The following is a 15,947-nucleotide window of genomic DNA, read 5'->3' as shown; positions in this document are numbered from 1 at the left end:
CCAGATAACTAGCTACTAGCTAGTAGTCAGTTAGCCACTGCTGCGGTCTTCACCCTCAACTCGGACACAGCCAGCTTCAATACCGGGCCAATACCTGCCAGTCTGCAAGCGCGATATCAACCCAGAGCATATAGGACTGCTTTTTCTCTACCACATCACCGGATTCCTGACGCAAGCTCTGGACAATTACACCGTATCATCACAGCTAGCTAGCTGCAACCGAGTGGCTACTACTGGCTAACACCTCTGTCCCGAAGCAAGCACCAGTTAGCCTTGAGCTAGCCTCGAGCTAGGCCCATCTGCCGGCTAGCTGAAGAGGTCTACCAGCGAATTCTTGGGCTACAATACCAGCTACAAGCTAATTTAGCCATTTTTTTGCCGCTGCTAGTAGCTTTTACCTTCTGCACAGACACCAGCCCTGTTATTAGCCTGGATATTACTCACCAATTTACCAGCATCGGACTGTCTCTCGACAACAACGCCGGATTCCTGCCGTAATCCCTGAGCCACTACTTCTGATCCTCACAGCTAGCTTGCAGCTAGCGCAGCTAGCGCCACTGCCACGAAGCTAGCACCAGTTAGCAAACACAATTCTACAATTCACAACCTCTCTTTCGCCATCGCCATCTGGCTTGGATTCTCTGTCGACACGACCACGTCTGAGCAGACCCCCTCCGTCTGAGCAGACCACCCCCCGGGCTACTAACTTTAAACGCTGCGTGCTAGCTTAGTGGAGGCCTCCCTGCTCCATCTACGGCTGCCCCCTGGACACTATGATCACTTGGCTACATAGCTGATGCATGCTTGACTGTCCATTAATTCACGGTACTCCATTCTGTTTATTTGTGTTTTATCTGTCGGCTCTGTGCTTTAACTCAGGATCTGTGTGTAGTTAATCCGACCCTCTCTGCCTAGTCGTCGCCATTTTTTACCTGTTGTTGCTGTGTTAGACTAGCACCCTGTTATTGCTGCTGTTATCTTACCTGTTGTTTTAGCTAGCTCTCCCAATCAAGACCTGCAATCACTTTATGCCTTATTGTATGTCTCTCTCAAATATCAATATGCCTTGCATACTGTTGTTCAGGCTAGTTATCATTATCATTGTTTTGGTTTGCAATGGACCCTGTAGTTCCACTCTCCGTACCTCTGATACCTCCTTGGTCCCACCCCCCACACATGCGGTGACCTCACCCATTGAGACCAGCATGTCCAGAGATACAACCTCTCTTATCATCACCCAGTGCCTGGGCTTGCCTCCGCTGTACCCACGCCCCACCATACCCCTGTCTGCACATTATGCCCAGAATCTATTCTACCACGCCCATAAATCTGCTCCTTTTATTCTTTGTCCCCAACGCTCTAGGCGACCAGTTTTGATAGCCTTTAGCCGCACCCTCATCCTACTACTCCTCTGTTCCTCGGGTGATGTGGAGGTAAACCCAGGCCCTGCATGTCCCCAGTCACCCTCATTTGTTGACTTCTGTGATCGAAAAAGCCTTGGCCTCATGCATGTCAACATCAGAAGCCTCCTCCCTAAGTTTGCCTTACTCACCGCTTTAGCACACTCTGCCAACCCTGATGTCCTTGCCGTGTCCGAATCCTGGCTTAGGAAGGCCACCAAAAATTCTGAGATTTCCATACCCAACTATAACACTTTCCGTCAAGATAGAACTGCCAAAGGGGGAGGAGTTGCAATCTACTGCAGAGATAGCCTGCAAAGTTCTGTCATACTTTCCAGGTCTATGCCCAAACAGTTCGAACTTCTAATTTTAAAAATGAATCTCTCCAGAAATAAGTCTCTCACTGTTGCCGCCTGCTACCGACCCCCCTCAGCTCCCAGCTGTGCCCTGGACACCATCTGTGAATTGATCGCTCCCCATCTAGCTTCAGAGTTTGTTCTGTTAGGTGACCTAAACTGGGATATGCTTAACACCCCGGCAGTCCTACAATCCAAGCTTGATGCCCTCAATCTCACACAAATCATCAAGGAACCCACCAGGTACAACCCTAAATCCGTAAACATGGGCACCCTAATAGACATTATCCTGACCAACCTGCCCTCCAAATACACCTCTGCTGTCTTCAATCAAGATCTCAGCGATCACTGCCTCATTGCCTGTATCCGCCACGGGTCCGCGGTCAAACGACCACCCCTCATCACTGTCAAACGCTCCCTAAAACACTTCTGCGAGCAGGCCTTTCTAATCGACCTGGCCCGGGTACCCTGGAAGGATATTGACCTCATCCCGTCAGTTGAGGATGCCTGGTCATTCTTTAAATGTTACTTCCTCACCATATTAGACAAGCATGCTCCGTTCAAAAAATGCAGAACCAAGAACAGATATAGCCCTTGGTTCACTCCAGACCTGACTGCCCTCGACCAGCACAAAAACATCCTGTGGCGAACTGCAATAGCATCGAAGAGCCCCCGCGATATGCAACTGTTCAGGGAAGTCAGGAACCAATACACGCAGTCAGTCAGGAAAGCAAAGGCCAGCTTTTTCAAGCAGAAATTTGCATCCTGTAGCTCTAACTCCAAAAAGTTCTGGGATACTGTAAAGTCCATGGAGAACAAGAGCACCTCCTCCCAGCTGCCCACTGCACTGAGGCTAGGTAACACGGTCACCACCGATAAATCCGTGATAATCGAAGACTTCAACAAGCATTTCTCAATGGCTGGCCATGCCTTCCTCCTGGCGACTCCAACCTTGGCCAACAGCCCCGCCCCCCCCGCTGCTACTCGCCCAAGCCTCCCCAGCTTCTCCTTTACCCAAATCCAGATAGCAGATGTTCTGAAAGAGCTGGAAAACTTGGACCCATACAAATCAGCTGGGCTTGACAATCTGGACCCCCTATTTCTGAAACTGTCCGCCGCCATTGTCGCACCCCCTATCACCAGCCTGTTCAACCTCTCCTTCGTATCATCTGAGATCCCCAAGGATTGGAAAGCTGCCGCGGTCATCCCCCTCTTCAAAGGGGGAGACACCCTGGACCCAAACTGTTACAGACCTATATCCATCCTGCCCTGCCTATCTAAGGTCTTCGAAAGCCAAGTCAACAAACAGATCACTGACCATCTCGAATCCCACCGTACCTTCTCCGCTGTGCAATCCGGTTTCCGAGCCGGTCATGGGTGCACCTCAGCCACGCTCAAGGTACTAAACGATATCATAACCGCCATCGATAAAAGACATTACTGTGCAGCCGTCTTCATCGACCTGGCCAAGGCTTTCGACTCTGTCAATCACCATATTCTTATCGGCAGACTCAGTAGCCTCGGTTTTTCTAATGACTGCCTTGCCTGGTTCACCAACTACTTTGCAGACAGAGTTCAGTGTGTCAAATCGGAGGGCATGTTGTCCGGTCCTCTGGCAGTCTCTATGGGGGTACCACAGGGTTCAATTCTCGGGCCGACTCTTTTCTCTGTATACATCAATGATGTTGCTCTTGCTGCGGGCGATTCCCTGATCCACCTCTACGCAGACGACACCATTCTATATACTTCCGGCCCTTCCTTGGACACTGTGCTATCTAACCTCCAAACGAGCTTCAATGCCATACAACACTCCTTCCGTGGCCTCCAACTGCTCTTAAACGCTAGTAAAACCAAATGCATGCTTTTCAACCGTTCGCTGCCTGCACCCGCACGCCCGACTAGCATCACCACCCTGGACGGTTCCGACCTAGAATATGTGGACATCTATAAGTACCTAGGTGTCTGGCTAGACTGCAAACTCTCCTTCCAGACTCATATCAAACATCTCCAATCCAAAATCAAAGCAAGAATCGGCTTTCTATTCCGCAACAAAGCCTCCTTCACTCACGCCGCCAAACTTACCCTAGTAAAACTGACTATCCTACCGATCCTCGACTTCGGCGATGTCATCTACAAAATAGCTTCCAATACTCTACTCAGCAAACTGGATGCAGTTTATCACAGTGCCATTCGTTTTGTTACTAAAGTACCTTATACGACCCACCACTGCGACCTGTATGCCCTAGTCGGCTGGCCCTCGCTACTTGTTCGTCGTCAGACCCACTGGCTCCAGGTCATCTACAAGGCTATGCTAGGTAAAGTGCCGCCTTATCTCAGTTCACTGGTCACGATGGCTACACCCACCCGCAACACGCGCTCCAGCAGGTGTATCTCACTGATCATCCCTAAAGCCAAAACCTCATTTGGACGCCTTTCCTTCCAGTTCTCTGCTGCCTGCGACTGGAACGAATTGCAAAAATCTCTGAAGTTGGAGACTTTTATCTCCCTCAACAACTTTAAAAATCTGCTATCCGAGCAGCTAACCGATCGCTGCAGCTGTACATAGTCCATCTGTAAACTACCCACCCAATTTACCTACCTCACCCCCCATACTGCTTTTATTTATTTACTTTTCTGCTCTTTTGCACACCAGTATCTCTTCTTGCACATGATCATCTGATGATTTATCACTCCAGTGTTAATCTGCTAAATTGTAATTATTCGATTTATTGCCTACCTCATGCCTTTTGCACACATTGTATATAGATTCTCTTTTTTTCTACCATGTTATTGACTTGTTTATTGTTTACTCCATGTGTAACTCTGTGTTGTCTGTTCACACTGCTATGCTTTATCTTGGCCAGGTCGCAGTTGCAAATGAGAACTTGTTCTCAACTAGCCTACCTGGTTAAATAAAGGTGAAAAAAAAAAAAAAAAAAAATCATGTTACATTACCACTGCCAACTGTAACCAGACAGTATTTAACGAGGGTAACGGGATTTAATGAGGGTCACAATGAAATTATGTCATTGACATTTTCAATCCCGTAATGGATCAATTAATCATGACTCAGATGACTATTTATAGGAGTTTAAATGAAAATCTCCTAATACTGCAATTAAACCCAGTGAACCATTTGTTAACTTCAAACTATTTTCTGATATTGTCCACATGGCCATGTGTGTGTGATGCCTGGCGGGTGAAGTCTATTGTGGTATACTTACGAATATGCGCAGGTGGCGGGCACACACAAGGCCGATGGAGCCATTCTGGTCAGGACCACAGACCACCAACACTGTCGGCTGCTTCTTAGCCAGGGAGGTCAGAGGAAAGGCCTGGAGGGAGGTGATTGAGTGAGTGACGGATGGACGGAGGGAGGGAGACAGAGAGTGAGACAGACATCACCAACTAGCCTAGCAGACTCATTGTCCAGTGGACGGGTCATTCTATCCGCGAGGCTGACCTTCCATCACTGTCAGAGACTCTCTCCTTCGCGTGCCAGGGAGGCCATGCCATGGCCAGGGGAAATGGCACCCAGGTCTTTATTTAAAGACAAACAGCCCCAAACTCATTAAAATAACCCTGACAGGAATGGAAACAATACCAGAGGCGGACGCCGCAGGATGCTCCCTTTAAATAACACACTACTTTTCCATCAGGCCTGAGCCATGAGTTTCCCCACTAGGCCACTGGCATCTCCACCTCTGTTTTACAGGGGCACAGCACATATCCCAGTAAATCTCCTCACACGTCCTTAAATGAGGCAGCAGGTCTCTGCCACTTTCCTGTTGACTTAAGTGGTCTAATCTTCCTCCTCACGCTAGTGGAGGCTGTTGGCAGGAGCTATAGGAGGACAGGCTTATTGTAATGGCTGGAATGGAATAAATGGAACAGGGAGACAAACATGTGGTTTCCATATGTTTGATGTGTTCAATACCGTTCCATTTATTCCATTCCAGCCATTATAAATGTGCCCATCCTCCTATAGCTCCTCCAACCAGCCTCCTCTGCTTCACACACACCTAAATAGAACCAGTGGGGGAGTGAATCATGTAGCTAGTACATCACAGCCAAGAGTGTCTCACCTCACCCCACAATGCCTTCACCAAACCAAATGTTGGGTAAAGGCCGCTATAACCGGAACTCTAAATGGAGGGGTACATTACTGTGCAACAAATGGAGCCGTACTCTAATTGCAGTATTCAATTAATACAGACTTGAAAGCATTAATTACAGTAATGATGCTGGGAGAGGGGAAACAGCAGCCATTATCTCTAACATAAATGTTCTGTCTGGGAGCAGATACACTCTAAATTAGATGGAAGAAGGATGGTAATGACAGCTCGGGCCAATGAGTCGGAAGCGAGAGATAGGCTCCATTTTCTTATCTGCGTGGCTGAAACAGTTTCCTGGTGTATCTCCCACTGTGCAACAGGATTATGACGTGTGTGTCTCGCTGCATTGATGTGATGACACCCTCTCTGACCTGTTCCCCTGAGGTAAATGCTAACGCTAATAAGCACAATATAATGACCGGCCATCTTTGATAGGAGTGGAAGTGGCATTCAATATGAACACACTGTGCAGTGGGAAACCTGAGTGCCTTTTACAGCAGCATCCTAACTGTCTCATCTTATCTCACCTTGTTTTAGGATTAGGATTTGTGCAATAACAGAGTGATTAAAGAGTTAATGTCAATAATGCACATCCAGTGGGAAACCAGAACAAACTAGTTTTAGAGGAGCACGATAACCTGGTCTGGGTTTGGCTTCTCTGTTTATCTGTCAGGGCCCTTCTGCCCAGCTCCTGGCTTCTATCTGGAGGAATGCTAATACAGTGCATTTGGAAAGTATTCAAACCCTTTGATTTTTTCCACATTTTGTTATGTTACAGCCTTATTCTATTTTTTTATTTTTTATTATAATAATTACAAATCTCAATTTATCCACAATACCCCATCATGACAAAGCGAAAACAGGTTACCTTATTTACATCAGTATTCAGACCCTTTGCTATGAGACTCAAAATTGAGCTCAGGTGCATATCATAAGGTGAATGCACCAATTTGTAATTTGTAAGTCGCTCTGGATAAGAGCGTCTGCTAAATGACTTAAATGTAAATGTGCATCCTGTTTCCATTGATCATCCTTGACATGTTTCTACAACTTGATTGGAGTCCACATGTGGTAAATTCAATTGATTGGACATGATTTGGAAAGGCACACACCTGTTTATATAAGGTCCCACAGTTGACAGTGCATGTCAAGGCAAAAACCAAGCCATGAGGTCGGAGGAATTGTCCATAGAGCTCTGAGACAGGATTGTGTTGAGGCACAGATCTGGGGAAGGGTACAAAAAAAAATTCTGCAGCGTTGAAGGTACCCAAGAACTCAGTGGCCTCCATCATTCTTAAATGGAAGAAGTTTGGAACAACCAAGACTCTTCCTAGGGCTGGCCGTCCGGCCAAACTGATGATCAGGGGAGAAGAGCCTTGGTCAAGGAAGTGACCAAGAAGCCGATGGTCACTCTGACAGAGCTCCAGAGTTCCTCTGTGGAGATGGGAGAACCTTCCAGAAGGACCACCATCTCTGCAGTACTCCACCAATCAGGCTTTTATGGTAGAGTGGCCAGACGGACATGACAGCCTGCTTGGAGTTTGCCAAAAGGCACCTTAAGGCCAGGCACCACGGGCTAAAAGGGATTTTTTCCCTTTACTCTCATCAGACTGAAACGTTACCAGTTGGAAGTATACATAAATACAATATATATTATGTATTACAAGTTTTATTTATAAAACATTTTAAATATGCAAATAGGCAAACCCTCCTTAAATGGCGCTAACCTGTTATTCAACACATTGCTTCAAGGCAGGTCTTTTGTTTTATTGTGATAAGACACTCAATGGTCAGACCTTTACAGATCAGTTTATCAAAATATTGTAATTTCATTATTTAAAAAATCACTTCACATGTATAACGGATGCATATTTTGCATATATTTACCCATAAAATGACACTTAAAATCAAAACAAGATATAAAAATAAGCCTCTGTAAATATGACTATAAGACCTACGAACCTGTGTGTGGAATAATGTGAATGTCCTTTGAAGACTGAGAAAAATGAATTGGCGCACGGGGAACATGTCATTTTCTAAAAATGGTTGATAAAGATATGCTAATGCAATTAAAATGTACTTTCCATAAATATGACAATTTATGACACATTAATTAAACTCTTATGTATAGATATCTTCTAAACGGACAAATAAACATAAAATATACATTTGACAAATACATTAGCACATTTGATACATTTGTTTCAAGCAATAGAGCATATGCTTTGAATACTGGTCTGTTGGGCAGTTTTGGGCAAATTCTCATATCACTTTGCTCAATTTGTCACATACAAGGATTTTGTATGGCTGTTGAAATGTGCAGAACATTAATCAGCTATGCCTGCCCCATATGTAAGGCCCTCTGAGTTGTTGCTGGTGCCGCTTTACTCTCTTGACTGTGTCATGAGACCTGCGCCTACGCTTGACACACTCCGTTGAAGCAACATCAGCTCTCACAACAACGCCTCGCATCCTCCTCTCTGATTGCGTCCAGTGTCAAAGTGCTGTCAAGCCACAATTTGTTCATCACATTTGATATAGCAGTGGCTCCCTCATTGAACGTGGTTACTGCCATACTGCCTGCCCCGTCAATGTGACTTTTTCCCACAAAGACAGTTTTGGGGCATCGCGACCATATTACAGAGTTCAGACAACCATTTGCATTCTGGGTTCCTCTGTGCTACATTCTTTTGAGGACGTTATCATTTGACATCCTATGATATACAGGTACCATTTTCTGTGCAACCTCTCTATTAAAAAATGTACGGCCTCTAAGATTTTTGTGACTGGGTGGATCTTCACTATTTTCTAGGGCTCACTGGTACCAGCACCAATGCACACACCCATCCCGTAGTTGGAAGGGAATCCTCTCGTGCCAAGTGCCATCAAAGGATACATTAAGGTCTATGATGGAATCCTCATCCAACAACTCTGCTATGTCTGGGTCTATATCTGCACATGCTCTTCTAATTATCTTTGCAGCACTCTGACTGTAGCCCTCTCCATCGACTGTAGCCCTCTGAATCTCTGCAGCTAAAGAGGGGGGATAAAGTACTTATGTCTGTCGACATCAGTCATAACTGCAGGACTAAATATCAGCATATTACCCAATGTTAATATTAGCATCTATTTACTTTATGTAAAGCTAATTTCTCACTAATCACATTAGGCTACAGCCCTATGACACTGTAGGCTAATGTGACAGTCTCATTGTATAGTTATGTTTTCCTATCATTCTGTTTTGTTCACTTTGAATACATTTGCTGGAGCAAGGAAATAAATATTATTTATACACAGCAAGTCACCTGACAATAACGGGCTACTCTCACTTTTTATTTATGTGTCACTCTCAGGTCATTTCTCTGATATGAGCTGAGACTCAAGGAAGGAATCCCTAGGACTTTGCTCATTTTCTTTAGATCTGCATAACCAAGTCCAAGTTCGTGGGCTAGAAGAACCATCCTCACATTCATATCAAATGCCACATCTCCCCTCCTGCACCCTGGAGGAAGTGTAAACACTCCTCCTAAATGCATCATGATCACCTTCACAGTCTGCACATTCTATCATGACAGAATCCCTGGTTGGTGGGGTCTATGGTGATTTTCAGTCCAGTGTTTAGACACTTAGGGCAAATCAAAGCATGTACAAGTTGGTTTATCTGTGACATGTGGAATAAAAGCCACTGGCTGATGTCTAGTTGATCGCTGATAGTTGTCATCTTCATCTCAACTATTTTGCGTCTCAACGTGCTGCTGCGGTCTACCTCCTCTACCTGAACTGACTCACTTGGCTGATCAGGCACATTTTTTCTTTCATTCACTGCTTTACTCGCATTGGCTAACTGAGATCGCCTATTTTTATTCACATACTGTTGGTATATTCTTAGAGATTTTCTCATTTTGTCTCTCTTTATGTGGATTCTTCGCGGGAGATATTTTCAAACAAGGAAGCACTGCGCAGCATTTTAACAAAACAGATTAACGGAAAGGGCCTTTAAATGCCTGTAACCAATATGATGTCAGAAAATGACTCATCTTTCAGCACGAAGCACTACGTCTACACAGGATATAGCCATGTATGGACTAGCTAACTATATTCTCCGGAAAACAAGCCTTTAAGTGATATATGATTCAACATGGAGAGTTTTCAAAATACCATGTTTCATGTTGACCTTCAACCGCTATCAAAAACCACATTTTTGGTAGGTGTAGTTGACATAGTTGGGATAAAATTATACTTTATTTGTATGTATATACATTATTGGCAATTTATTTGTACATTTTATGAAAGTATGGAAGTAAGTTATAGTTGCAAATATCCCAAAATATGAAAATTGATATATTTTGCCTGTGGTGCCTGGCCTTAAGAACTCTCAGACCATGAGAACCAAGATTGAACTATTTGGCCTGAATACCAAGCGGTCATGTCTGGAGGAAAGCTGGCACCATCCCTATGGTGAAGCATGGTGGTGGCAGCATCATGCTGTGGGGATGTTTTTTAGCGGCAGGGACTGGGAGAATAGTAAGGATCGAGGGAAAGATGAATTGAGCAAAGTACAGAGAGATCCTTGATGAAAACCTACTCCAGAGTGCTCAGGACCTCCGACTGGTGTAAAGGTTCACCTTCCAACAGGACAACGACCTTAAGCACACAGCCAAGACAATGCAGGTGTGGCTTTGGGACAAGTCTCTGAATGTCCTTGAATGACCCAGCCAGAGCTCGGACTTGAACGAACATCTCTGGAGAGACCTGAAAATACCTGTGCAGCGACGCTCCCCATCCAACCTGATAGAGCTTGAGAGGATCTGCAGAGAAGAATTCGAGAAACTCCCCAAATACAGGTGTGCCAAGCTTCATATCTAAGAAGACTTGAGGCTGTAATCCCTGCCAAAGGTGCTTCCACAAAGTACTGAATAAAGTGTCTGAATACTTGCCAAGAATGTGCAAAGCTGTCATCAAGGCAAAGGGTGGCTACTTTAAAGAATCTAAAATATATTCTGATTTGTTGAACTTTTTTGGTACTATATTTTTTCTTATGTGTTATTTCACAATGCAGAAAATAGTAAAAATAAAGAAAAAAACGTGAATGAGTAGGTGTGTCCAAACTTTTGACTGGTACTGTATGTTAATGTGATATGTCAATACATTTTTTTTTTTGCCAAAATTTCTAAAAACCTGTTTTTGCTTTGTTATGAGTTATTGTATGTATATTGATGAGGAAGGGAAAAAACAATTGAATCAATTTTAGAATAAGGCTGTAACGTAACAAAATGTTGAAAACATCAAGGGGTCTGAATACTTTCCAAATGCACTGTATGTCAGCTCACCAGGCTCCTCAGTCCTATCCTCACACATACACATGCACGCACACATAGTACACACAGGAGCAACGACTGTATTGCCTCCCTAACATCCGTAGTAATGAGATACATCTGCTCGTCCACCTGACATTCACACACTACTGCAACACACACACAGACACATGTCCCACTATACATAGACACACACACACACACATAAATACCTTCATACATAAACTACCGTTCAAAAGTTTGGGGTCACTTAGAAATGTTCTCGTTTTTGAAATAAAAGCACATTTTTTGTCCATTAAAATAACATCAAATTGATCAGAAATACAGTGTAGACATTGTTAATGTTGTAAATGTCTATTGTAGCTGGAAACGGCAGATTTTTAATGGAATATCTACATAGGCGTACAGAGGCCCATTATCAGCAACCATCACTCCTGTGTTCCAATGGCACATTGTGTTAGCTAATCCAAGTTTATCATTTTAAAAAGGGTAATTGATCATTAGAAAACCCTTTTGCAGTTATGTTAGTACAGCTGAAAACTGTTGTACTGATTAAAGAAGCAATAAAACGGGCCTTCTTTAGACTAGTTGAGTTTACAGGCTCAAAATGTCCAGAAACAAAGAACTTTCTTCTGAAACTCGTCAGTCTATTCTTGTTCTGAGAAATGAAGGCTATTCTATGCGAGAAATTGCCAAGAAACTGAAGATCTCATGCAATGCTGTGTACTACTCCCTTCACAGAACAGCACAAACTGGCACTAACCAGAATAGAAAGAGGAGTGGGAGGTCCCGGTTCACAACTGAGCAAGAGGACAAGTACATTAGAGTGTCTAGTTTGAGAAACAGACACCTCACAAGTACTCAACTAGCAGCTTCATTAAATAGTACCCGCAAAACACCAGTCTCAACGTCAACAGTGAAGAGGCGACTCCGGGATGCTGGTCTTCTAGGCAGAGTTGCAAAGAAAAAGCCATATCTCATACTGGCCAATAAAAATAAAAGATTAAGATGGGCAAAAGAACACAGACACTGGACAGAAGAACTCTGCCTGATCATTACACAGGTGCACCTTGTGCCGGGGACAATAAAAGGCCACTCTAAAATGTGCAGTTTTGTCACACAACACAGTGTCACAGATGTCTCAAGTTTTGAGGGAGAGTGCAATTGGCATGCTGACTGCAGGAATATCCACCAGAGCTGTTGCCAGACAATGTAATGTTCATTTCTCTACCATAAGCCACCTCCAACGTTGTCATAGAGAATTTAGCAGTACACCCAACTGGCGCACAACCGCAGACCACGTGTAACCACGCTAGCCACGCCAGACCCCCACATCTGGCTTCGTCAACTGCGGGATCGTCTGAGACCAGCCACCCAGACTGCTGATGAAACTGAGGAGTATTTCTGTCTGTAATAAAGCCCTTTGTGGAGGAAAACTCATTCTGATTGGCTGGACCTGGCTCCCCAGTGGGTGGGCCTATGCCCTCCCAGGCCGGGGGGGTTTTACTTGGCTCATCGAGCTCTAGCGACTCCTTGTGGCGAGCTGGGTGCCTGCAGGCTCACCTCGGTCATCAGTTGAACGGTGTTTCCTCCGACACATTGGTGCGGCTGGCTTCCGGGTTAAGCAGGCCGTCATGTTTTGGAGGATGCATGACTCGACCTTCGCCTCCCGAGCCTGTTGGGGAGTTGCAGCGATGAGACAAGTCAGAAAATGCGGAGAAAAATGGGGTAAAATAGGAATAAATAAATAAGAATTATGGGTAAAAATTATAAAGTGTAAGAAAAATACATACACAAGGATACACAGACACACACACACACGTGCCCCCCCCCCCCCCCCACACACATAAATACGGCCACACACTAATGAAAGCTGCGCAGGATAATGAATATGTTTTACGACGGACATGTTGACATATTGAACACATCCTGAGTAGACAGAACAGGGACCCAGGGACAACACACTCCAGCGTTTACTGCTCCGTGGAAGCGGAACATTATTTGTCTCCCCAGGTGTTGAAAGGCTTCCCAACCCAGGCTGAACACAGGCGCCGCTCCACACGCACTCCAGCCCAGATCACAGAGGAACACACCGGAGATGGACCCGTCATGGCCCGTGTGGTTGCTGCCGGGGGGATTGGATGTCTTTGGACGTATGGGGGGCGATTACTTGGTGAAAAATTAATCTATCTGGCAACTGCAACGACTGCAGTGAAATCCCAAAGCCCTACTACTGCACTTTTCTTCAATAACAGTGATGTCATGCATGTGGGTGCAGAAGCCCCAGGCCGATCCGGGCCGAGCCAGGCGCTGTTTGTCTAGCTACGGTATGTGTGCTGCGGCTGTGTCCGCTCTGGCCATGGACCATTGGCTGCTGGTGATAATGGTGGTAAGGGGATGTGGTTGAGGTAATCAGACTTTCTCTCTCTGAAAGGAAAGTGTCTCATATGTCTGGAATCTCAGGGAACATTTATCACACAACACTGGGTGCCCGTGGAGCAAACAACCGCAGGGTTAAACCAGCCAACCGTCTGGTCAAAGGAACCACGTGTGTTCCTGACAGCTCCACAGAGACACACTCCAGACACTGCTGCTGCTACCGCTGACTACAGGCAGTCTGACTTGGAGAACTTACACACATACTCATTACACACAGAGGCGAACACACACACACACACACACAACCAGACAAACAAGCTAAAAACAGACACATGATACATAAGCAGACACATACACGTGCTAACACACACACACACACACACACACACAAGGGTCTGATAAGGGGCATGTGGACTTGCCAGACTGGCTCCCAGCTGAGCAGATCAGTCTCTCATCAGACAATCAGGCCAGATAGTGAACAGAGGCTCTGATGTGCCTCGGGGTTTATGGAGCAGAGACACAGCATTGTTGAGGGGGACAGTTCTCCCACAACTGTAAATAAACACCCACACTCACTGTTTTTTCAAGAATTACAGAGAACAGAACAGTCCCTGTGTGTTCCCTAAATCTCTATTCACAGTTCCTACTGTACATCCCCAGATATTAGAAAGTTGCATGGTTTTGAAATACTATTTGGTGGAACAGCATCAGAATCTGGGGAATGAGGGATAAATGGATGAATGGTCCCCAAAAAGGTGATTATTGGAGAGAGAATAGGGGGATAAGGGGTACATACCTTGGTGATGGCGATGGCGCAGGCATGCCCCCAGATCTCTATGAGCTGCTGCTGGCCAAACCTGTAGTCCCTCAGCAGCTCTGTCTCAATGGCTGCTGTCTCCACTTTACTGTAGGGAAACACAACACAGAGCATTAGCATCATCAATCAGATTCAGTCAATCACAATTCAATTATATACTGTACGGCAGCACTGTTTATGCATCTCTCAGCAAACTGGAAATAAACCTCAAAAACATATGTTGCTGTGTTGCGTGTTAGATGAAATGCTTGGTTGGGGATTGTCTGAGGCCTGAAGTCTTTCCTTTGAGTGTAAAGACGGTACCAAGTTTAAGTTTATGAAGTAGGTATTTACATGGCTCTGAAAGAGGTACTGTCAGGAACAAAATGATTGCCACCCTTCATAAAGATGAGCAAAAACAACTGTATATAATAAATAATACAAATACTGAGTTATAAAGTATGCAAATGTTTTACTAATTTAAATTGCTCAGAGAAAGAGATTTAACAAGTAATTTAAAAAAAGATAGGAGTCAAGATTATTGGCACCCCTTTTTTTCAGTACTGCAGCACCCTAACCTTGCGAGGTTAACGACACAGTCTTTTTCTAAAATGTTTAATGAGATTACAGAAGAAATTTGGAGGGATCTTAGATAGTTCCTCCATACAGAATCTTTACAGATCCTTGATATCCTTCGTCTGCACTTATGGACTCCCCTCTTCAATTAAAACGAAAGGTTTTTAATGGGGTTCAAGTCCAGAGACTTTTTACAATTAACTATTTCTTTGTGGATGTTGATGTGAGCTTAGGGTTGTTGTCTTGCTGGAAGATCCACTTGCGGCCAACTGCCAGCCTCCTGGCAGAGGCAACCAGGTTTTGACTATAATGTCATGGTACTTGGTAAAGTTCATGATGCCGCTGACCTTAACAAGGGTCACAGTACCAGTGGAAGCAAAATAGCCCCATAACACCATATTTTACCGTAGGTATGAGATACTTTTCTGTATAGGCTTCTGTTTTTCGACACCAAAGCCACCATTGGTGTGTGTGGCCAAAGAGCTCTATTTTCATGTCATCTGACCATAGCACCACCTGGAGTTTGATAAACGGCATTTGCACTTGGATTTGAACCGCTGCACGGTCAATTATGAATTAGGTAGTTGCATGGCTCTGAAACAGGTATATGTCAAGGCTTAAAGTTGAAACAGACCGTAAACTGATGTCAATATACTGGGTGTGCTCGTTAAACCAGAGAGGGAAAAGGAGCATTGAAAACCGATCCTACAGTAGCTACATGGCACCGCATGTGCTTGCTTGAGTGCGTGTGTGTGCAGTATGTGCCTCATTTATGTGTGTGTGTGAATTCTGGATGCATTGTTTCTGTGCTATTTGTCATTCTGTGCGTGCTGGCTGTGTGACTAATGCTGCTGTATCAGAGCGAGGGAGGTTGGCCTGCTGGTTTGCTGCTGGTTTGGCCGGTCAGGTTTTAGTCTGGCTGTGTGTGTCACAGTGGGGCTTGGCCTTGGACAGGTGACAGGGACACTGCTACTGATATGTCCCCTCTCATCCACTACGTGAACAGATCC

General features: G+C 44.9%; 1 protein-coding gene across 1 annotated transcript in view; it reads right to left on the bottom strand.

The window, feature by feature from the left end:
* The window catches only part of LOC139540961 (yjeF N-terminal domain-containing 3), an 81,590-nt gene that overhangs the window by 5,619 nt on the left and 60,024 nt on the right, over positions 1–15,947 (bottom strand). Inside the window, exons 2-3 of the mRNA XM_071345050.1 lie at positions 14,362–14,470; positions 4,981–5,091 (exon numbers count right to left, since the gene is read on the bottom strand). Coding sequence (XP_071201151.1) covers positions 4,981–5,091; positions 14,362–14,470 — 220 coding nt within the window. The remainder of the gene's footprint in view (positions 1–4,980; positions 5,092–14,361; positions 14,471–15,947) is intronic.

This window comes from Salvelinus alpinus, chromosome 16 (genome assembly GCF_045679555.1).
Source record: "Salvelinus alpinus chromosome 16, SLU_Salpinus.1, whole genome shotgun sequence".
Lineage (NCBI taxonomy): Eukaryota > Metazoa > Chordata > Actinopteri > Salmoniformes > Salmonidae > Salvelinus > Salvelinus alpinus.
This window is presented reverse-complemented; position numbering and strand designations above follow the sequence as displayed.